Raw genomic sequence first — 24,091 nt, 5'->3', positions numbered from 1 at the left:
ATCTCATTATGAAATTTGCCTTTAAACTTTAGGGCTAATGTGTTGAATACTTTATAGTTCATCCCCTCCAGGGATGGGGAAGCAAAATAAAAAAGGTTGTTTCCATTGTCCTCTTACTGACGTTGGGACAGAATTTTTGCTGCAATAGCCACTTCCTCTGGCTTTCATCCCCTCATACATCTGGTCTTGCCACATCCTGAGAAACCTCTGAAGCCTAGGTTGGCTGAGGAGTCAGCGCTAGATGCTTACAGTGAAAGAGGGGTGCACCACCAGACCCCTCCGTTGGAAGTCTGACGGGAGTGGGGCGCGGGAGAGCCTGGGCTGATCGCCTAGAGCGTCTTTGCAGAGCCACGGGACCATGCCCCCACCCCCCAAGCAATTCTCCGCCTTAAGCTACCTTCCGATTGCGCGTGGCCTCCTTTCGCTCCTGAATCCTACTCGCCCAGCAGGCTCCACGTGAAGCTTGACTCACGACCATCCCGGACGGCCCCGCCCCCGGCCCCGCCCAGGCTCGCCCCCGGGCCCGCCCACTCGGCCAGCTCTGAACTAGGCTTCTTCGGAGGCCGCCGGCTGCTTGCTGCTGCGGCTGCGCCTCCTTGTTCCTCGCGTCACCGCTGCCGCCATGCCGGGAGGGCTGCTTCTCGGGGACGAAGCCCCCAACTTTGAGGCCAATACCACCATCGGCCCAATCCGCTTCCACGATTTCCTGGGAGACTCGTAAGTGACCACCCCGTCGTCCTGCCAGATGTCAGGTCCCCAGAACTGCCTTCCCGGCTTTTGTCTTCCCCGCTGCGCTCGGCCCCAGCGCGCCGCTGGTTTAGTCCCTCACCGGTTCCCGCACGTGCCCGCTGCCGGGGTTCTGCTGAGCATCCCCGGCCGTTACTGGGGACCTACGACCCCTGGCCTGCCCTTAGTTGATCTCCGGATCCCTTTCCTGACTCAATGTGGCTGGACTGGCATGGGGGAAGGGGTCCTTACCGCTGACGGTTTGTTGTCTATTTAACCTGGCTTTATAAACAGTGCTCATTTGTAACGCTGTCAGACCGAAAACCCAGGGGAGGTGGAGCAGGGGTGTGCGGTGTTGGAGGTCACTTCCTGGGACGCTTGCCCAGGGTCGCGCTGCCCTTCCTCTCGCCGCTCTAGAATTTGCACCCGACGGAAAGTGGGTGCAGAAAGCCTTAGTCAGAGTACACAGCCACAGATTAGCGGGATTGTTCCGCGTTATCTAAAGTCCTGCTTAACTCCTGAAAGTGGAAGTTTCGGGCTTCTGAAAAATTTTAAAACTACCATGTGCCAAATAAGTAGCCAGAAGACTTTTTGTCCAGAGTCTACGTCAGTGGTCAAAATAAGAATTTTGTGTAACGGCTTTGGGAGGAACCAGGAACACTGTGTGGGTGTGGCTGTCATTCCAGAATAAGCAACAGTTTTAATGTAGTGGCATTTCATTTTTATTTTAATAAGTAAAGCTTGCCTGAAGTTCAGAGAGTTACAGCCGCACTGGCCAGCCTTACAGACCAGGCCGCTGTAACACACGCCTTTAATGCCAGAACTAGAGAGGATTATAAAACAGCTCTCAGTCTCATTCTGAGATTCCTGGAGGCAGGATTGCCATTTCGGACTGAGGTCGAGATAAGAGCCGGAAGCTGGCTCCTTTGCTTTTCAGATCTTCAGCTTGAATCCCAATTTCTCTCTGAGTTTTTATTAATCGCGCTTGAGTTTGCGAGAGGGCGTTGTTCAGCGCCTGAGACTATTTTGCCACCTTAGGCGTTCCAAGGCCGGGACACGTGCGTCCTCACTTTGAGACTCTTTTGTTTCCCAGTGGCCCCCTCCCCCTCTGCGTTTGCATCCCGCGCCTGGCCTTGCGGCTGATAGCCACAGTGGTGGCCTTTAATGGCGAGGAGTACACCAACGTTGCCTTCGTTTTACAGCTCCTGAGGGCACTAATGCTCTGTTTCCGCCAACATTTTGCATATGTCAGGTTCCCTTGTAGTTCTGGAGTTTCAGTGCCCCTGCTCCATTGTGTGAACAAACTCCTGGGTTTGTGTCCTTTTTATATCCAGTTTTCCGGTGTGTGTATGTGGGAAGTCTGTGCAGTTTATGAAACTAACCGGTAATCAGCATTAGAGAACCAGGTGAGGATTCTTGCCTGGCATCCATTTTCCATCTGTTGACCATGGCCACGCAGACAGAGCTTTTCAAAGAGAAGGGCAGGCTAGGAAAAAGTAGCAAATGAACTCTCACACCCACAGAAGAAGACTAGAGTTGAGCATGACTGCCTGTCTCATTCTTAGAATCTAGGTGTTAATATTTATCCAAGACTGCAGAGAGGATTTACACAATGTTCTTTCCCGTTCCTGACTGCAGCCACACCCCCGTGAAATGTGAGACCTTGCTGGAACTCTTCATGGTATGGATTACAGATAATTGTGACTCTAAAGCACGAGTGCTGTGGAGATAACTATGGGGGGAGGTCCTTTGTGGTTGTTTATTGACCTACATCTATCTAGATTTGCTTTGAAATGCTGTTTCCCATCTGCATCCAGATGTGTATGCCTACTTATTCCAGCAACTCGGGAGACAGGAAGATCCTAAATTCAAGGCCAATCTGGACAGCTCACTGAGGCTCTGTCTCTAAAGAAAAACTCAAATCAGTAGCTGGGCCGGTGGTAGGCACGCCTTTAATCCCAGACAGAGGCAAGTGGGTAGAGGCCAGCCTGGTCTACAAAGCGAGTTCCAGGACAGCGAGGACTTTTACACGGGAAAACCTGGTCTCAAACAAACACAAACTAAACTAAATAAGTAAATGAAATGACCTCCTCTTAAGAAGATGAAGTAACCTTCAAAGCAAGCCCAGAAGTGGGCTTAGAGTAACACGCGACACCCCTGTCATACCTGAGGAAGGCTTTTCCGCTCTATGTATCATACAATATGTGGAATTTGCCTATTTTTTCCCTAACCCTAGCTCCACTCTGTAGATAATCTCAAGTCAAACTGCCAATTACGAACTCAAGTATCCTTTGGAGGGAAAGAAAATGAACTTTAAACATTACAGGTGTCTGCTCTGCCTCTTACACTTGGAAACAAGGATTTGGGTGCTGTGTGAGTTTGCTTAGCTTCGTGTGGCCTCTGGATGTGGAAGATCATCTTCGTAGGGTTCCTCGCTAATCAACACCTGTACCAGAAGTTTTCTGGCAGAAGTAGAGACCCTTCTCTTAGGAGAAGAAAGCTTTTTTCCTATGAAAGGGAGGAAGAAACGGGATGATGTAATTGAATTTCTCCAGAGAGCAGGGCAGGTGGGCCCCGGAGAGACAGTCTCGGAATACCCTGAGATAGACTGGAGTGTGTGAAGGAGCATAAGACCAGTCCCTCAGCATGACTTAGCAAAACACACTTGCCTCACAATTTAAAAAAAAATCCAATTCATCGCTCCTAGATAACACATAAAGAAATGCCCTGTTTCTTTTCTTTCTGCATCTTCTGGAGCCTTTCTCTAAGTCGCATCTGAACCTTACATCGGTTTTTTTCCATAGAATCTAGGGCCTAAGTGTCACAGCCAGATTAAATCTTGAAAGATGTCCCTCTTACTGCCCGTATTAACAATTCAGCACTGCATACCTCCACAGTCTTCAAGCATTGCCTGGCTGTTTTGCAGGGCCTTCCTTCCTTTTAAGAAGGCCTCGCCTCCCCCTGGCAGACGAGTGGCAGGTGTCCGTGGGAAGCAGTAGCTGCGGTGGAAGGCAGTAGCTGTGCTTGCAGCCTTGTTTGTGCTCAGAGAAAGTTACCAAACCCTGAGTATCTAGGCCAGATTGAGCAATCTGCTGGTTTGAGACCTTGCCCCTGGGTGGCTCAAACAGTGGGAGTGCACAGAACCCAGCGCTGCATTTTCCTTTCACTTGTAAGAACGGCTTCTGTTGCCAAGAAGGAAATAGTGCTCCTCAGTTTCTTGGGAGCCTGAGTCAGCCTCAGGATCTGTACCTTAGACCTTTACCTAAGAATTGTAGAATGGAAATCTATGTTGTAGGATATCTGTGTATTTTCTACCTGCTTGGTCTAAAGTGAATCTGCACCTGTTGAAGTATTGGCATGGTATAAATGTGGCCACCTTGCTCAACAGGTTAGGTCAGTCAAGTGGCTTTCTGAAAGATTTTGTATCCAGCTGCTTCCAGAAAGCCAAGTACCAACCTAAATTCTACCTAGAAATCGAAGCTAGAGCCCTGTCCGCTCTGGGTTACATAACCTGTTTATTGCTGTAGCCAGGCATCTCTTTGGATCTGGGGCATCGTAGACTCTGATATCAAAGTTTGTGCCAGAAAACAAACAAAAGTCCTAAGAAATATTTCAATAGAGCCCTTGGCTTGAATAGCACACATTTTATTGACTGAAAAGGAGTCATGGTGACTTCATAGTTAAGAAGGGGGCCGGGTATGGTAGTGCATGCCTTTAATCCCAGCACTCAGAAGACAGAGGCAGGCCCTCTCTCTGAGTTTAAGGCCAACATGATCTACAGGTCAAATTCCAGAACAGCTAGCCAGGGCCGCACAGATGCCCTGCCTCAAAAACAAACAAACAAACAAACAAACAAATAAATAAATAAATAAATAAAACGAGTTCTTTTGAACCATTTATCATGATTTTTTTATATATTGTATATATAAAATTGTATCTATTATAGACACTTGCAATCCACTTGGGCTTCTCTGGAGGCAAGGTTGGAACTAAATTGTTTAAAAGTCTTCATTGAGCAGACATTTGAAGACAGAAAACCTGTTTTGAATGCAGGTATTGTTTTCATTCTGCATGATGACAGTACCTGTTCACTAAGTTGTGACCCTCTTCTTCATTCCAGATGGGGCATTCTCTTTTCTCACCCACGGGACTTTACCCCAGTGTGCACCACAGAGCTTGGCAGAGCGGCAAAGCTGGCGCCAGAGTTTGCCAAGATGAATGTTAAGATGATCGCTCTTTCGATAGACAGTGTTGAGGACCATCTTGCCTGGAGCAAGGTATAGTTCTATCTGTGATTTTAGATGTGTGTGTGTGTGTGTATGTGTGTATGTGTGTGTGTTCTTCCTTTCCTGTTGCCTTCCACACAGTTCCTAATAGCCTTAAACTTCTTGGTGACCAGCAATGTCACGGAAGTCTTTGTGTTCCTTAGTAAGGGAATGGGCACTTTGCTTTCTTCCCCCTCTGTATCAGAAGTATCTATTGGCATTTGACTTTGATTCTGAGGTTATTAGATCTTAGTTACAGAGAGTGTAACTTGGTTTCCGAGATGAAAGTGTACATAAACTTGGGGATCAGAAAGTCAGACTTCAACTTCGCAGGATCTCTGTGTTTCTATGTCCAGTGATGGATTCTCAGTCACCGTCTTCCCTGGTTCACCAATAGCATTCAGCTCAACTGATCTCTCTAAACCCTACCTCTTTTCCTAGCATTCAGGATGTTGCTTCTAGCTGTCCGTGCGTAGAATCATTCTTCCTTGTCTTCCAGTTCCTAATTTGTGCAGAACTTAGCCCAAGCTTACTTCATAGGCCACTACTTCCCTTTTCTATCTGTACTTTCTCCCTTGGTGAGCTCTTTCTTCCGCTCACATCTTCAGGTAACACCCATGAATTGCTTCTCAGAGTCCCATATCCTGGCCTCCAGGTCAGTAAAGCCAGCCTATTCTGCATTTCCCTGGGATATCTAAACACTCTAAACTTAGCATATCTAAAATTGGGCCCCATTATTCATTCCAAGATCGTTTCCATCTCCACTATTAGCAGCAACATTTTTGGTGTTGCTGAGTTGAAACTCCAGAGCCATTCCTAACTCCTTGTGTTTTCACATCCCACGTCTGGTTTATCCACACACTCCTCGGCATTCCACACGAAATACATCCATCTGCCTTGCCTATACTGCTTTGGTGCACCTCAAATGCACCTCGTTAAAACCCCCTTTTTGTCCTTGTCCAAAATTAGGAGGCATGATGACTTTCTGTGTCACCTCCCATGACACTGTCTAAATCTCTGCCGGTTGCTAATGTTTTCCCCACTTGTGAGTGTAGGACTCTGCCAGGGTAGACTCTAGTTCACTGCTACAGAATAGGTGATGGTCAGTAAATTGTTGAACTTGTATGCTTTGTGCAGAAGTATTTACATGTATTTGGACAGGATGTTTTAATTGACTTTGCTACAGTATACCATGTAATACCTACCATAGGGGTGTGTGTGTGTGTGTGTGTGTGTGTGTGTGTGTGTGTGTGTGTGTTTATGCACATACCAGGCACTGCCAATCACATACAACACACATTTTGGTGTGTTAGTTGGACTACATCCCATGGCTATTTCACACCAATTAATCCCAAATGTCTAGGATCAAAAGGGTGATGGATAATGAAGGTCACCATCTTCCGTGAGGTAGATTTTTTTCATTCTGCACACCTTGGCAGTAAACGGTAACTGGCATTTCCACAGCAAAGCCCTTTACCATAAGCTATTTCTGTGAATGAGTATTGGGATGATTCCTCGAGCTCAGCCGGTTGAAAAGGAGGACGTCAGTGTGAACTGAACCTCAGCCGGTGTTCTTCCGGTGCTGGCTGGTAAAGAGTGAAAATAAAGACCAAGTAATGTGGTGCTTTGATGTCCGCGGGTGTAATGCACTGTCACAGTTAAGCAAGTGACAAGGTCAAGAATTAATGACTATCAATATTAAATCACAGATTGCCAAGAGTTTAGAGCTCGCACCTGTATGTACAGGAACACATACCACACACCTGGAGGTACAGGGACATACCCAGGTTCATTTTACGTGCCCTAAAAGTTTCCAGAATTGTGATTGTCTGGAACAGAAAATAAATCCAAACTTCGAAGACAGTGCAAGCTTCGTGTGACAGGCCGCATAGGAAAGCCCCAGGTGTGCAGGCAGGAATCCACATTGCTTATTATTTATCTGGTGACTAAACAATAGGCAGCCAGTGACCAACAGCCACTGGCAACGCGGGTACTAAAATTACTGCTTGTGTTCAAGTCCGCTGCTGTCCGTTTCAGAGTTTTAACGTCACTCTTACTCCTATCATCTCTGAGAAATGCAAAATAGGGTTCAGGTCTGCCCATGAGCCTCACATGGATAATAAACACCTTTTTCTAATCTTAAATCCACTTTCCTGTCACTTCCTAAAATCTCACTTTCCTACACTGGTTTATGTGTGGACTTCCTGCATGCTTCCTTAATGTTGACTTCCCCATATGCCTTGCTTTTCCCAGTGAAAGCCTTCCCGTCTTTCAGAGCCCAGGTAGAAGACATTCCACCTCTTTCTTGCGGCCTTCCTCCCTTCACCCCCAGGATCCTATAAATTTAGAGTTCAGTGTGGAAAGGGCTTTGGCCTATGTGTGCCATACTCTGCTAATACTCCTGCCGGTGAATAATGGCAACCACAAGTGTCCGCTTGTGTGTCTAACTGAGACCCTGGAGAACATGACTATGGTGGTTCCTTAGCCTGCAAATTGTTGATTCTTCACTGGTGAAATGCAGAGAACTACGTGAGGTTTAAAATTCTCTTTCCCCTTTCATCTCCGTTTCAGGACATCAATGCTTACAATGGTGATGAGCCCACAGAAAAGCTCCCGTTCCCCATCATAGATGACAAGAAGAGGGAACTTGCCATCCTTTTGGGCATGCTGGATCCGTCAGAGAAGGATGAAAAGGGCATGCCCGTGACGGCCCGTGTGGTGAGTCCTACAGCCCCATGTGATTGTCTGAGCTGACTCAAAGAAACGGGAGGAATATCTACTGTTCTGAGACAGTGTGAGCCAGTGGCTGTCCTTTATTATCCAGATGCTGGGGCAGAGTGGCTGAACTAGTCAGCCCATACTTGTTTAATTTGTAGCTGTTGGATGTATCTACGCATCAATGAGTAGTTCATCCAAAACTGTTTGCTAGTGTTAAAAAAAAAAAAGAAGGGAGCCGGGCGGTGGTGGCGCATGCCTTTAATCCCAGCACTCGGGAGGCAGAGGCAGGCGGATCTCTGTGAGTTCGAGGCCAGCCTGGTCTACAAGAGCTAGTTCCAGGACAGGCTCCAAAACCACAGAGAAACCGTGTCTCGAAAAACCAAAAAAATAAAAAGAATCTGTATTACCTCCTGCCAGCCATCTTTAAAGCAGTCTGACAGGCCAGTCCTTGGCTCACTGGGGACCAAGCCTGACGGCCCCAATGCTCAGCTCACGTTAGCAATATGTTCATGATGACCAGCCCTCGGTGGCCTACCACAGCTCCCTGGGGCTCATCCCTGAAAATTTACATGACACTTTCTTCTTTCTGGGACAGCAAACTTTGAAGAGTAACAGAAAAGGGAGTGACCTGTGTCTCGGACAGCTTTGTCTACTCCCCCCCCCCCCCCCCGTTCTCTTTCTATGTTTTTGCATCTTTGAACACTTAACGACGGCAGAGCTTTCTGGAGACTTTGGGACAGGGACCTTAAAACAATGAACTCCAAAGAATTACAATTTCTCCAGGAATCCCATGCTAGAAGGGAAAGGTGAAGGCATCTGTACCAAGATAAGAACTTTGTTCCCACAGCTCTGAGTAAATGGATATGTATGTGTTCCTGGCATCTGCACTATCTTTTCTGTACCAGTGTTACACTGGGTCAAGCAAAATAGCTTAGGCAGGTAAGGGTGCCAAACCTGAGGATCTGATTGGCTTCCTGGAACCTATGCAGTGCTGGAGAGAACCAGTGCTTACAAGCTGACCTCTGACCTTCACTATCACACTGGCATGTGTGTACACCCACATCCTCACACGCAAAATAAATAAAATTCTTCTTAAATTACAGAGGACTGTTAGAGCAGCAATTCTCCACCTGTGGGTCGCCACCCCACTGGAGTGTCAAGCAACCTCTCACAGGGATCGCGAATCAGATCTTTGCATTACTATTCCTAACAGTAGCAAAAGTACAGCTATGTAGTTAAGTAACAACTAAATAATGATAAGTATTATTATTAATAATAGCAACTAATGTAGAGCTAAATAACTAATTTTATGGTTGGAGGATCACCACAACATGAGGAACTGTATTAAAGGGTCACAGCCTTGGGAAGGTTAAGAACCACTATGTCAGAGGAATTGTGGACAGACTAGGAGCCTTTTACTCCCTGGTTTGGCTGCCCTATAATGAAATCCATTTTCCTTTGCCAGTTCTGTCTTCTCCTCTGGAATAGGGGGAAATGAGGCAGCGAGCTCTTGAACCTGAGCATCTGTCTGTTAACGGCTTTGCTGTCAGACTAAAGAGCCCCCGCGTGTCTGCTTTACAGGTGTTCATTTTTGGCCCTGACAAGAAACTGAAGCTGTCTATCCTCTACCCAGCCACCACTGGCAGGAACTTTGATGAGATTCTCAGAGTAATTAAGTCTCTCCAGCTGACAGCAACAAAACGGGTTGCTACCCCGGTTGATTGGAAGGTAAGGCTGTTCCAGGACAAGCTGCCCCACTTGCCCCTCAGGAAGGTTGAGGGTCAGTCTCTAATGGCCACCTTCAAGATCTGGCTTTCCTGGGGTGTTTCTATTGCCCTGGTCTGGTATACCTGGAGGATTTGTTTAAGAGATCATTTACACTGTCTACATAAAACAAAACTTTATGATTTTTGCTAACTGTTACAAACTTTCAACACATCTGTCACAATGGTCCCTTATTTTGTCTAGAAGTTAAACATCCTTAATCCCAAATATCCCAAGTCCACAGCTCCAAAATCAAAAATTTCTCGATGCGCTTCATCACGTCAACTTTTGGAGATCAGAGGCGTTCAACTGGATGTGCACATGCTCCATATCCAAAAACGTCCAAATATGAAACATTTCCTCTTTAAATACAGGATACTCGACATGAAGGATTCGATAAGAATCCCTTCATCTAACCATTACCTGATGAGCAAATATTTATAGTAAAACCTTGTTGGATCTGAACACTGTGGGGCTTGTGATCCTAGAGGCCGGGGCTGGAGCATCACAAGTTCAAGCTCAGTCTAGCTACACAGCAAGGAAAGAAGGCTTAGTCGGCTGCTTCACGCCTGTCGTGGCGGCTCCATGACTGTGGTGTGCTGGTGTTACAGCGCTTCTTTTCTCCAAAGCTCCAACCTTGTGCACTTTAGTCTAAGGGAGCACATTCTCGGGCTTGTATATTTGTGTTTGAGCATTTAAGATAAAGTCTCAAGATCCCCTGTAGCTCGGGCTGGCCTTAAAGCTCACCAGGTTGCCAAGAATGACCTTGAGTTTCTGATCCTCTTGCTTCCTCTCAGGTGCTAGGATTTCAAGCCTGTGCCACCATGCCCAGTTTTATAAGATTCTGGGGGACTGACTGAACCCAGGGCTTCAAGCATGCCAGTCAAGCACTGTGTTTTATTAGTTAAGCCCTGCCCCCACACCTTTTAAAATAGGATCTCAGTATTTATAATAGGCTGGTCTTGGATTTTTACTCTCCTACCTCAGGCTTGTGCGTGCTGAGATTACAGGCATGCACCACCACACCCAAATTGTTCATAAACTATTAATACCTAAGAAAGATCTCTGCAGATTAATAGGACAAGATACACCAAGAGTATCTTAGTATTGCTAACCTGTGTACTGGTTTTTGATTTGTCTGACAAATCATCTACAAGTCATCTGCGTTTTCAGGAAGTTGAGTGGGGAATGGGAGGTGAGAGGGAATGTAGCTCGATCCAATCCTGTAAACCAAGGAGTAGATTTAGAATTACATTTTAAGGTGTGATGGCTGGAAGAGAAAGTATCAGCTCAGGACCCCCAAACCAAGTTCTCAACTCAAAGGAGATTTGCCCCAGAGAGATGAAGACCAGGGAATAAGAGACAAAGACAGGAGATGAGGGTGAGGAGGAAGGGGACAAGAGAAAGGGGCGAGCAATATTTGTGAGGGACACACGGACAAAGGACTCCCTCTGAATAGAGAGGAGACAGACATGGCACATAGGAAAATGGCGGTTTAAAGGGGGAAACCTTGTGTCCGGCTGGATTGTTTAATTCTAGTTGGGCATGTTAAGGTAGCCGGGGGAGGGGGGGGCTTTTAGTTGCTGGACTTCAATGCTATGGAAGCTGAACCTTGGTAGTTGGCCTTAGAAGAAGGAAGTGGCCAAATAAGGGAAGAGACCTTGGCGGCTAGCTAAATGTTGTTGGATTATAACCTAAGGATTTTTAGCAAAGCAGAGGGAATGGGGGAGAAGGGCAAGGCCTGCCAGAGCCATGCCTGTCAAGCTCAAGCTGGCTAGAGTCCCTTTGCTGCCCCGCTATGATGGGATTTAAAACCGCGCTGTTTCTACCTAAAATGGAGAAATACTTTCCTAACAAACATGTCAGAAATCAATTTGTAAAACTGTAAGTTCCTCAAGAGAAGAAAGAATACTAGCTTCCCTTCATTGCCACCATCCTTTGCTAATCTTCCGTAGCTAATTCTTATTAAAGACCTTTTACCCTTGCTGTAAGATTGAATTGCACCATCTCCCAACAGGAGGGCGAGAGCGTCATGGTCCTGCCCACCATCCTTGAAGAGGAAGCCAAAAGTCTATTTCCCAAAGGAGTCTTCACCAAAGATCTCCCATCTGGCAAGAGATACCTCCGTTATACCCCGCAGCCTTAAGTCTTTGTGGGAGCTGGCTGCAGCTGCTCGGACACAGTGGACCTGAGGATACCAGCTGACCGCCATCTGTCCTCGCCCAGTTCCATAGAAACCTCCTGCTGTGTGATCACAGCCAAAGTCATTAGGTCACTTTACTACTGGTTCATTAAATGGAAATGGCACCAACACTTTCTTGGGGTTCTTTACTCTGTGCCTTCACAGCATTCTGCCCCTCCGTCCATCTCGGGGTTCTGCTGACCAGCTTTCTCTGAAGTGCATTCTGTAGTAGAAACTGTGACCTATGCAGGGTTCTAGAGTGTCAGGGATAGGGGAAGCTCACTCGGCTCCATGGTAGAATGACTATCACCTTTTGTAGCCTCCTTGGAAAATAATGAAATGGGGAAAACTTTCAGTTCTGTATTTTTCATAAGTAACAAACTTGGGAACAGCCCGGGGAAATTTCTAACTATTGTGCTATCAGGAATCTGATGCATTTCTGTCAAATGGGGGCTCAGAAGAGGCTTCCTTTGCCCTGCCAAGGAGGGAAGTGCACCCAAGACCGCTCATCCCTCCAGGGGTTCCTGTTTGTCTGCTCTGGTGCCGTGTACATGTGAACACATCTTGTAAGGACAGGCGGTGACAGAATGGTTCGCCACTAAACTGTCCTAGCAGTAGGTTGCCACTTTCCTGAATTCTGCTTTTTGGGGTTCAACAAATAAAATCCTTTGTTGAAACTGATCAGAAAATTGTGTTGTCACGTTTTGAAGTCCTAGCCTAGAAGACTTAGCCTAAGGAGCAGAAGCAGGCTTCCTTCTTGCTAGGATTGACGTGGGTATTTTTCTCCAAGGACAAATAAATAAGATTGCACGTGAAACAGGAGCCACTGAAAGATAGGTTCTCTCATGTGTGTTGGGCCACGTCGTTACTTCCTGTCTGCCTAGGGTCTCAAGAGTAGGTATGTAGATTACAGCCTTAACCTAATGTTTCAGCAGTACAGGGAAACAGAAGAAAGAACTTTGGGGGGCTGGAGAGATGACTCAGCGATTAAGAGGAGGCCCTCAGTTCACAGCAACCACATGGTGGCTCACAACCATCTCTAGTGGGATCTGCTGCCATCTTTTGGCATAAAAGCATACATTAAAAAAAAAAGCTTTTGAGATGGTGGTATATATATATTTTTTCCTACCGTAAACTGAATGGCTTGGGGAATACACAATGCTACTAGACAGGGTAGAAAGGCGGTGGGTCTAGGTCTGGGTTGCTTGAGCAGTGGATATTTAAGGGTCTGGTGAGGAGCCCCTTGTGCTGTAGACTTTACCCAGAAGTTCATTTCCTGACTTCCTTGCCGTTGTCTCCTGTCATTCCCTACCTATCAGGTACCTCACGACTGGCTGTTTTAGTGCTTGCTTTCCACGGGAAGTCTGGCTTCAACTTCCTGTTGAGGTTTTTGCTTTCTGTTTGTGATACTATCTTGCTTTGCCACCCAGGCTGGCCTTGAAATCAGTCCTGCTGCCCCAGCTTCCCAGGTGCCAGGATTTGCAAGAGGACGCCACCATGCCCTGTAGTGTCAACTTTATTGCCATTGTTAGTTGCTCAAACTTGAGTCTAGTTTTTATTGATCAATGGACTGTTTACCACTGAATTAGTAAATTCTAAGCTAGATTCGTTGCCTTTTCCCTCATCTCCATAAATGTGTTGCACCTCCTCACGCAGGCTTCTAAATCTTGGCATTTTGACTGTTCCGCCCACATTAATAATGTCAGTATAAAAATTCCTTAAAAACTGAATTCTGGTACTTCTCACTAGACAGTTTTGAGACTGAGGCTTGGTACAAGTATCCTTTACCAAATACAAAATACTCAATATTAGATGGACATTTCCAAGGCGTGAGTGATCCTGAACACGATTTTAAATGTTGGTGGGTAGGGATAAATTTTAGACTGAATCTTTTTTTTTAATGAATTTTATTATCCATGTAAAGATCTGTTTCTTGAAGCTGATTAATGACTGCAGGAAATGTTTTTGTTGGTTTTGACTTGAAACGGAAACTCACAATGTAGCCCAGACTCCCAACTGCCAGGATTAAAGGTGTCTGTGCTACCTCCGGCCCAAGAAAGTAGGAAAGAAGAGGCAGCTTGAATAAGCGGACGGGCTTCTAGTGAGCACAGTGACAAACTGAACTCTAGGGGTGCTTGCCAAAACTGGTTTCACCCTCACCTTCATAAAGAGGCCAAATCAAGCTGTCAGTTCCTACATGCAAGCTGAGGAAAGAGAATTTTGACTCTGGCTTGAGTGTATGTTAACTGGTTTCTTCTTTTAAAAAAACAAAATCCTTACCTGGGAACTGGGAAGATATTTAATTGGTGAAATGCTTGCTGTGCCAGGTGTGGTAGGGCAAGCTTGTAATCCTGGCGCTGAGAAGGCAGAGGCAGGTGTATCTCTGGGCCCCCTGTCCAACCAACCTAAGCTAATCTGCAAGGTTAGCTTGTGGCTAACTAGTTCAGAAATGGGTGTGTGATCATTCTTGCCCATGAGACACAAATAGAAGGTTCCTAGGGGTTCCTAGAATTTCTACACACACACACACACACACACACACACACACACACACACGGACAGACAGTGTTGTGTGGGTGAGACTGGCCTTGAACTATTGAACTCTTGGTCTTTCCTCCCAAATGCTAGGATTCTCGGTGTGAGCCACCCACCATGTCAGGCTTCTAAAATAATCCTTTAGCTATAGAATAACTCAAAAGGGTTTGGGTTTTGTTTTTTGTCTGCTATTGGTTGTGATCAGGAAAACATGCAACCGCAGAATTAGGACAGAACAGGTGAATAACAATAGAAGGGAAAAAAACTAGTCTGATAATTTCTACCTTCTGAAAAAACCTGTCCTTGGGTTACGTAATGATAATAAATTTCTTTGGTGTTTACAGCTTTTGAGTTGTTTTCTAATCATCACCTGAAGCACAAAGCATTCTGTAAATGAAGTATCATCCTTCTGGTCATTTCAAATGCAGGCTAATTGACTTCCTAAGCAAGACTGTAAAGCTGTACCTTTTCCAGTGCATCTGGACCACCTACACTTGACTGCAAGATTAAATATGCATTTAATCATTTATGTACTGAGCAGTACCTTCAAATGAAGAGCCCAGGATTGAGAACACAACCATTTACAGGACAGGCCAAGCAACACTGTTGTTGCTCATTGATGTTTCCCTCTCAGGCCTGACAGGTCAGAGTAGCAAGGGGAGGTTCCAGCTCATCTTGGGGTAACAAGCATGTGGCCATGTGACAGTTCTGGTCCAGGAAGAGGACCCTTAACTGCAGAAAGACAAAGCCATCTGTTGTGTAGTGAGAAAACACCCTGGCCAAAAGTGACAGAGAGAAAGGTGTATTTCACTTATTGACTAGGATATAGTCCATCGTTTTGGGGAAGGCAAGGCAAGGAAGGAGTGGTCACTTCACATCCCCAATCAAGGACAAAAAGAATAAATGTATTTTTGCTTGAAGATACTTAATTTTTTCCCCCACTCTTACACAGTTCAGGGCCCAGCCTATGAAATGGTATCCCCAACACGACAGGCTGGATCTTCCTACATCAACAGTCAGGGCAATCCCCACCACAAACATGTCTACAGCCCCCCGATCTAAGTCATTCCTTAGCAGAGGCTCTTCAGGTAAATTCTACATTATGAAAAACTGACTATTCAAGCTAAGCAGTCTTCCATCAGAATCAGAGTTCTTCACATGAGAGGCCAGGGCCACGGATGAGGGAGTGGGACACTAGGAGGGACTTGGCCCGTGACACTGTCAAGTGGCAGCACCATGTGCTCCTATTTCCAGGCACGTCACATCAGAATGTGAACCCATGTTGTCAGTGCAGTTAGGTTTCTGTAAGGGTGCAGTCTGCAGTCACACCTGGCATTTCCTGACACACTGAAGGCCACTCAGGACCTGCCCTGAGAAGTTTGAAAGCTCAACTTTTTCTCCCATACATTTTTCCTATTCTTACCTGTATTATGATTTTCCCAGAACTATTAAATATTCTGAGTCTTGTTGATAAGAAATAATGGCTTCTAAAAAGTCATTCATTGACCATAACATTCAACTTTATTTGACTTTTAAAAAGAAAACGGAAAGTCACATCAAGCAGGACTATGAAAAATAAGGATGTGGATTTCTCCTAAGCTTTGCTCCCAGTAACCGAGATTGTGGACCATTCTCCCACTTTTCAGCACATACTAAATTAGAGGGGGAAGATACAAAGTGTCGGAGAGGCATCAGTTATGGCGATTTCACGAGTATTGCGCTTCAGACTCCGACATAAATTGCACACCTCATTTGCCAACTTACTCTGTTACCATTTGTGCTAAGCTAGGGGAAGGTTTCCTTCCCTTCGTTTTAAAGAATTTTGTATTATCCTGAAGAATTTTGAGTATCTCAAGCATAATGCAGCTACTCAAGATCTGAAGTGTCTGTGGTCACCCACTGATTGCTTTTGAAATGAATGCAGTGGCAGACAGCTCGAGCAGTGGCTAAGTCAACATCGTTTGTGCCGGGTGTCAGCTCCACCGTTACCTGACTCCACACATCATAACGGCCGTGCTAATTTGTCTTTCTAAAGAGATGGCCACCTTCAAACTGCAAAAGAAAGGCAAAAACATTAGACTATAAACACTTCAGGAAAAGATTCTTACCAATTAAATGGAATCAAAAATTGCTGGAAGGCTTCTATCTTATTTTTGCTTAAAAGAGCTTAAATACTAAAGTCTCTAAGTTAAGATACAATTAAGATGTATGTTTATAATTTTTATTTGTTTATTTTTACTTTTTTGCTTTTAGCATTTTTTATTGATATTTATTGAGCTCTACATTTTTCTCTACTCCCCTCCCTGCCTCTCTCCTCCCCCTTAAACCCTCCCCCAAGGTCCCCATGCTCCCAGTTTACTCTGGAGATCTTGTCTTTTTCTACTTTCTACTTCCCATGTAGATTAGATCTATGTGAGTCTCTCTTAGTGTCCTCATTGTTGTCGAAGTTCTCTGGGATTGTGGTTTGTAGGCTGGTTTTCTTTGCTTTATGTTTAAAAACCACCTATGAGTGAGTACATGTGATAATTGTCTTTCTATGTCTGGGTAACCTCACTCAAAATATGTTTATTTTTACTTTATATGCCTCAGCATCTTGCCTGCATGTATGTGTTGTTTTTTCTTTAGTGCAGAGGCCACACTTTGACTGCTCTTCAGCCAGTCATTGCAGCTCCACAGTTACTGGCCTGCTTCTCTGGCAGAGGCCTGACCACTTAGGTCATGGCCTGGCAGGAATTCTGTCTCCACAGGCACTGGCTCTGTTGCTGTCACCAAATACAGTTTTTAAATAAATCCCTATCGCTCTATGTATCAATAAGGCATGGGAGTCAAAAGCTGGGGTGAAAACCTGCTAGCTCAGAGAAGTTGAGTAGCAACTAGCTGACCTTCCCTCTTTACTGGTGTCTCTGAAAGGGAGTGTCCTTCCTTCTGCCAAACAAAAAAATCAAAAACCCATGTACTCAAAGCCCCTCCCTACTACTGTCTGTGTGTATCTCTATCATCTTCCAGATATATGATTACTTTCTGTCAATTAGTGGCTAACTCAGCCAGCCCCTGACCCAAGGCTGATTTTATTCAATTAACGCAAATGCAAACTTGGGGTTCACAGTGCTATCAAATATCCCGCAACATGTATGTATGTGCACCATGTGTGTGCCTAGTGCCTATAGAACCTGGATTCCCTGGAACTGGAGTTACAGATGGCTGCGAACCACCATGTGGATGCTGAGAGCCAAACTTGTGTCCACTGCAGGAGCAGCAAATACTCTTAACCACTGAGCCATCTCTCCAGCCCCTGTGTGTATTTCTATACTGTAAAGAGATACTGCATTAATTTAATTAGCAATTGATATTACATTAATTCAACTATCAAAAGCATGCTTAAGGAAAAAGAAGGGTAATGAAATTTAAATTCTAGTTAACTTTATGACTGATTACAGAGTCACTGGGAACTTTTTCCGTAAATAGTGGAAGTGAAAACTTTTTCAAAAATCACAGGGCCTGTGGGCTGGGACTATGACTCAGTGGTACTCTGCCCCTGGCAGGTGCACTGGTACTAGCGTGCTTTTAGGCCCTGGCTTCATTCAGTTGCCCAGCCCTGCAAATAACGGAGATAGTGATGATGCCTAGAAGAAAGAGAAACAAGTGTGGAGCCCAGATGTTTGATTCTCAGGATCTCCACCTGTGAAATGAGATTCCTTTAGAGGCAAGCAAAGGATGACCCTAGACGAGCCACCTTAACAGAGCTGAGTTGTTTTAAAGGAACTATTGCCCATGACCTTGATAGGAGCAGCTTCCATTTTTTTTTTCTGACAAGCACACTGCTTATCACCTTGATAGTAAATGTAGGTAACAGGACTAAATTTTCTTTTAGAATAGCCTCATGGTCATCTCCTTGAATATGGAGAGAGAGAAAAAGTGTGTGTGTGTGTGTGTGTGTGTGTGTGTGTGTGTGTGTGTGTGTGTGTTTGAGAGAGTATCATATATGTATCACATGTATCAGGTGTGCGTACCATGTGTGTGTGGTACTGTGTGTGTATCATGTATGTGTGTGTCACGTGTGTGCGTGCCACTTGCATGTCTGTGTGCACATGTGTGTGTGTATCACTTTTGCTTAGAGGACAGGCTTTTTTAGGGTGAGCTGGTATCTAGCCATTAGAAATCAAAATGAGGGAGGCTAGTGAACTCCTATACCCTGTCACCCTGTGAGATCTGCGCATGCACCCCACCCAGAAGTATGCATTGCTTCAGAAGAGCTATTGAGGGACTGAGGAGAGACCCTATCATCCTGGGCACGCAGACAGTTCCTCCACCTGGGCTCTACTCTATTCTGGCCCAGGGTTAACAAATCCCTTGTCTCCCCAGATCTAGGCATGGCTTCCAGCATTGTTCAGATTTCTCCACATCAGCTCTGGCAGCTGAAGAGATCAAGAAAAGCGAAAGCGAAACTACACCTGGCTTTGAAAATGTGTTTCAAACTTTCTGGTTTTTACCATGATGTCTGGGAACCACAGCAGTGATCAGCACTGAAGGGTATCCCTGAAAGTGTAATAATGGCCTTTATGAACTGATTGCAATTAGCAGCTGTCTAGTTGTATTTGAGGCCCACTTGATAGGAAGGAACTCATGTCTGATGGTGTAAACCTAGCCATCTCCACGTGCCTAGTGAGGTCAGCCATCTCAGAGGAAAGCCTGCTACTGCCCGTTTCCTAAGCCAGTTTAATGGCCAACCGCACTTTAAATACTCGTTCTTACACCCACAGCTAAGCATAGCTTTCCCCTTCGTCAGAGAAGCTTCTTCTGCAGCAGGCAGAGACCAGTACAGAAAGCCACAGCTAGTCAAAATGCAGAGAACAACTGCTGTGGGCTGCCTGGCTCACAATGCAGACCTTCTATCCAAGGCTCAGGGAGCACCACAGAAGGTGGTGGACAGAGATGGTCAGAACCAGAGGAACGGGAAATGTGCTGCAAGATTGTGTCCTACATTCGTGAAATCCCAGCAATCTGGCTGCCTAACAAGACCTGAGCAATGACTGCAGTTAACACAATGCCCCTGTGGATTGGAGAAAACATCCCTAGATGAAGGACTACAGGTAATGACAGACTGAGGAGGGAGGAGAATTAACCCCACGTGGAGGTGAACACCCTAAATGGTTATTTGATCACCAAGTGGTCAGCCCCCTCAAGAAATACACATGAAAGCCACACTGAACGGACTCTTCGGGTGGCACGTGTGTGTCTATTTACACAGACATATATGTGAACAACAATGATTACAAAATAAGAGGCCATGAATTTGAAAGGAAAGGGGACCATGAAAGGTGTTAGAAGAAAAAGAAGGGGCAGAAATAATGCAATGATATTTTAACTAAAAATAATACTTTTTAAAGTTTTTGACTTTATTTTTTTAAGGTCCAAATAAATTTGCCATCCTATTCAATAATGGTTGATATAAAACTTTTAGTTCAAGCAAACTAACAGTTAATTTAGTTGATACTCTAGGAAGCTGCCTGTGATTGAACTGTGGTTTCCCCCAGCTCAGTTGTCCAGCCACCCAGATAGCGCATTCTGAAAGGGAGAAGCATGGACGCTCAGACAACGATACCTAAGTCTGACTTGATGGATGTCCCTCCCCATCACACAGATCCTTAGGTTCTGAATTACTAGCAAGGAAGGAGAATGAGGAGAGGAAGCCAGGGTGCGTGTGTCCATTACACATTTCAGTGTTTGGACGTGCACACGGGTACACAGGCACACTCCACTGCATGTGTGCCTGGAGGAGTAAGGGAAGATGATGCACACTCCACTGCTTGTGTGCCTGGAGGGTAAGGGAAGATGATGCCCTCCAATGTCTCCCTTATTATGTCTCTGCTTTTTACTCTTTTTCTTTTTTTTCTTTTCTTTCTTTCTTTTTTTTTTGTAATTTTTTGTTTTGTTTTGTTAGTTTTGTATTTTTGTTTTCCAAGCCAGAGTTTCTCTATGTATGTATCCTTGGCTGTCCTGGAACTCACGCTGTAGACCAGGCTGGTCTTGAACTCAGAGATCCACCTTTTTAGAGCAGCTGGCCAGTGAGCCCCACAGTTCACCTACCCTCTCTACCCACAAGCCACAGCTCAGTTGTACGGCCATGCTTTTATGTGAAGACTGGGATCCAGCTTTGGTCCTCAGGCTTATGGAATACGCACACTAGCCACTGAGCCATTTTGCCAGCCTTCCAAGTTACACAATTCAAAACAATGGTCCCTGACTTTAGTTTTCAGGTAATACCGTTAGCTTTGTCTCAATTGGTCCAGTTTAGTGAGCTGTAAGAAGCTGTCTTTTCCTGCTGCTGCGTTTTGCTCCTTCATCCCACTGAATATTTATGTATTTGCTTACAGACAGGGTCTCCTACAGCTTATCCTGCCCTCAGTCTTGCTAGGTAGCTAAGAATGACTTAAGCTCCAGGCCCCAAGTGCTGAGATTATAGGAGAAGGGACTCTGGCCAGTTGGAGTGTGGTGGACACAGCTCTGGCAGGCCTTACCCTTCTCTCTATTCCCTTTGCCTTGCTGAAAACTGTTAGGTTGTATTCCTAACACTAGCCAATACTAGGCCTGCTCCCTTATTTGGCCACTTCCGCCTCCTGAGGCTGACTACCAAGGTCCAGTTATCAAAGTATTGAAGTCCAGCAATCAAAAACCCCCTTTGGCTCACCTAAATAACATGCCCAATTAAAATTAAACACCTCATGCTAACACAGGATTTCCTTTGTACCTTTATAAACCACCATTGCCTATGGGCCAGTCTGTCTCCTCTCTATCCAGGGACAGTCCTTTGTCCCTCAAGGACAAACACCCTAACCCTCTCCCTTGTTCCATTCCTTATCCCTGCCCTCTGTCCCTCTGGGGCAAATAAATCTCTGTGAAGAGAACTTGGTTTTAGGGATCCTGAGCTGATACTTGTCCCTTCCATAGGTGCATGACATCACGACTGACTGTGCAATTTATTTTAGCTATGTAGATTGATATTCACAATGAGAAAAATCTGTTCCACCAGGCTGTGGTGGCACACACCTTTAATCCCAGCATGCAGGAGGCAGAGGCAGGCAGATCTCTGTGAGTTCAAGACCAACCTGGTCTACAGAGCGAGTTCCAGAACAGACTCCAAAAAAACTACACACAGAAACCCTGTCTTGAAAAAAATCCCCCCCCTAAAAAAAGAAAAAAGAAAAATCTATTTCAAGTGCCCAATTTATTACCTCGTCTTTTCTCTTCCAGTTATAGTCTTTCTTGGTTGTTCGAAGATCACCACTGACTGAGGTGAACAGAATAAAAAAAAAAAAAAAAACAGTTAGGAGTATTGGAGTACCAGTCTGCTCTCTCCACAAGTCTTCCCCTCGTTTCTTCCTTTGGAGCTTTGTAACATGCCCCTCAAAATCTAACATCCAGGCTGGCAAGCAGGTTCCCCGAACAAAGCAGGCTGTACACAGCCTAGAGCGTACAGGGTGGGCTCCAGAGGAAGGCCTGCTCCCCTGCACAAACCAGTTGATGTCTCACTGACTCTTGCTATGTGTGGGAGTGAGGGCTGCATACTGGTAGGTCTCTTTTTTTTTTTTTTTGATGAAGACCTCAAAATCTACATTTGTAAACATGAAAATTCTACATGTTTTCCCAAGGCAACTCATTGAAATTTTTCAAAGCAAAATATGTGTCAGGGTCCCAACTCAAAGAACTGGGTTGAGACCTGGTCTTAACCATTTGTGAGTTTTGTCTCAAACCCACCAGAGAATACTAATGATTGTGCTCTCCTTTGTCCAGTACCCTCCAGAGAGCCCGAGGCAGGAGAGAACTTCTCTCAAAATAGCAACTCATTAAGAACTGCATGGTCTCATGATCTGTACTCCCAGTTATGTTTCAAGGCTGATTTTGTATTCAAGCTGGGACAGGTGGGATGGTGTTGACACAGAGCCCAGCAAGGCAAGGACAATGAGCACAGGATGAAGTCCTTGAATATGTTTCCCCAGAACAAAGCCTTCCTACCTCCTCTGTAAAATCAGCGCTCAGCGACATGATTGAGAATTGCCATCTATTGACTTCCATTACTTAATGACCTCCAAAGTGTAACTAGAGCAATCCAGTCCACTTGTGGCACTGAGGACAGTTTGTAATACTCAAAGAAGGTGGGTCAGGTTTCATATTCCCTTCAGTTGCTGGGAACAGACCAGCTCCCTGCCTTTGACCCCAGGGTGGGAGTCGCTCCTCTCCCCATGTTAATAGCACCCCACCAGCACTTTGTTGGCCTACCCGACCAGGGCTGGTTGTTTGTTATCAAGGTGTATGCAGGGAAGAACAGAGGAGAGGCAAGAGCCACATGGATTTTAGTGGCTGATAGGTACACTCCCAAAACCAAAGTGGCAGCCAGCGTGGGCCCTAGAGTGGGAACCACCTCCAATCACTTCGCAGAATTTAAAGACTTTGGCATTTGTCCACATGCTTCAAGGTAGTTTTCTCACCACTAAAAGGTTTCATCCCTTACCCATGGCAGGGGTAGCTGCATCATTTTTGACAGGTTCGGATGCCAGGATTATCAGAAGCTTGCTTACATCTGAAATTCCCTGGATCTAAAGGCAAAAGAAATGAAAATTAATCAAAAGAACATCGATCCCCAAGGGCTGCTTCTCAAATGTCTTTGTAAAGAATGCAAAAAACAAGTTGAAACTTAGCACTAGGTCTCCAGCCTAAGCCGTGTGTGTGTGTGTGTGTGTGTGTGTGTGTGTGTGTGTGTGTGTGTCTGTCTGTCTGTCTGTCTGTTTCCTTGTCTTCTGAGACAAGGGGCTTGTAAGAGTTAGCCAATAAGAAGTTAGAGCTAATAGGCCAAGCAGTGATTTAATTAATATAGTTCCCGTGTGATTATTTCGGGTGGAAGATAGTCGGGCGGTCAGGAACAAACAGGCAGGCCTTCTCAGTCAGATTGGGAGGTCCTTCTTTCTCCCAGCATTCAGTTCTGTCTTCCCTGACTACCTAAGTTCTGCCCTATCAACAGGCCAAGGCAGTTTCTTTATTCATTAACCAATAAAAGCAACATATAGAAAGAAGGACCCAGCTGGGCGGTGGTGGCGCACATCTTTAATCCCAACACTCGGGAGGCAGAGGCAGGCTGATCTCTGTGAGTTTGAGGCCAGCCTGGTCTACAAGAGCTAGTTCCAGGACAAGAACCAAAAGCTACGGAGAAACCCTGTCTCAAAAATCATAAAGAAAGAAGGACCTCCCACACTAGGGGCTGGCCTCCAACTCACTAACATCTCTCTCAGCCAAACTGCTGGGACTCCAACACATATCATACAAACCCAGGCAAGCCCTATTCTTTTACTTCGAAATCCCCTTCCATGTTGTTTCAAAGAAATATTAGGCCAGAAATATAATTGTCTTTTGCCTATTTGTGGAAGCCAAAGCAAAAATGTCTACTTTCTTTATAACCGGACTAGAATACCTCTTTTAGAAAGAAGGGAATGGCCAGCAAGCCATGAATGACTGTTACACCTACACCGAAGATCAACGACTCAAGACCAGCCTTCCCACTGGCTTCCCAGGATGCTAGGAGAGGAACGGTGATTGCACTAAGGTCTCTAAATTCTGAATTATCTCACTGAGTCCTCATACTGGCCTGTTAGGATTTGTGGTGCGGGTAACCCTGGCAGGACGCAGTGGGAGGGGTCGTGGAGAGTGGGAAACAGGCAGATACTCCATGCAGAGAGAGCTTGAGTATAGAGTTTATTTAGTGGGTATTGTGTGGGTATAAGGATAAGGAGTTATGGAGGGGAGAAAAAGAGGGAGAGATAGAGGGACAGAGAAAAAGAGGAAAGAGGAAAGGGGGATGAGGAGAGGCTGCCTCTTTAGAATAAGGGATGAAGAGAGAAAGCATGAGATC

General features: G+C 45.5%; 2 protein-coding genes across 2 annotated transcripts in view; one reads left to right on the top strand and one right to left on the bottom strand.

The window, feature by feature from the left end:
* The first annotated feature begins 525 nt into the window (after window positions 1-525).
* Prdx6 (peroxiredoxin 6) lies at window positions 526-12,336 on the top strand. The gene is made up of 5 exons (XM_005363953.2): window positions 526-717; window positions 4,847-5,003; window positions 7,563-7,709; window positions 9,291-9,437; window positions 11,491-12,336. The coding sequence occupies exons 1-5, from the start codon at window positions 623-625 to the stop codon at window positions 11,617-11,619; spliced, it is 675 nt and encodes a 224-aa protein (XP_005364010.1). The 5' UTR covers window positions 526-622; the 3' UTR covers window positions 11,620-12,336.
* Window positions 12,337-15,810: 3,474 nt separating this feature from the next.
* Slc9c2 (solute carrier family 9 member C2 (putative)) overlaps window positions 15,811-24,091 on the bottom strand; it is a 64,651-nt gene continuing 56,370 nt past the window's right edge. The window contains exons 27-29 of the mRNA XM_005364014.3: window positions 22,700-22,784; window positions 21,423-21,478; window positions 15,811-16,242 (exon numbers count right to left, since the gene is read on the bottom strand). Coding sequence (XP_005364071.1) covers window positions 16,207-16,242; window positions 21,423-21,478; window positions 22,700-22,784 — 177 coding nt within the window. The 3' untranslated portion in view covers window positions 15,811-16,206. The remainder of the gene's footprint in view (window positions 16,243-21,422; window positions 21,479-22,699; window positions 22,785-24,091) is intronic.

The sequence above is a fragment of the Microtus ochrogaster genome (assembly GCF_000317375.1).
Source record: "Microtus ochrogaster isolate Prairie Vole_2 chromosome 6 unlocalized genomic scaffold, MicOch1.0 chr6_random_2, whole genome shotgun sequence".
NCBI classification, from domain to species: Eukaryota; Metazoa; Chordata; class Mammalia; order Rodentia; family Cricetidae; genus Microtus; species Microtus ochrogaster.
This window is presented reverse-complemented; position numbering and strand designations above follow the sequence as displayed.

Coding starts and splice junctions, on each gene's coding strand:
- Prdx6 (XM_005363953.2), top strand. CDS start 623: ATGCCGGGAGGGCTGCTTCTCGGGGACGAAGCCCCCAACTTTGAGGCC. Junction 718..4,846: donor CACGATTTCCTGGGAGACTC/GTAAGTGACCAC, acceptor TCTTCATTCCAG/ATGGGGCATTCTCTTTTCTC. Junction 5,004..7,562: donor ACCATCTTGCCTGGAGCAAG/GTATAGTTCTAT, acceptor TCTCCGTTTCAG/GACATCAATGCTTACAATGG.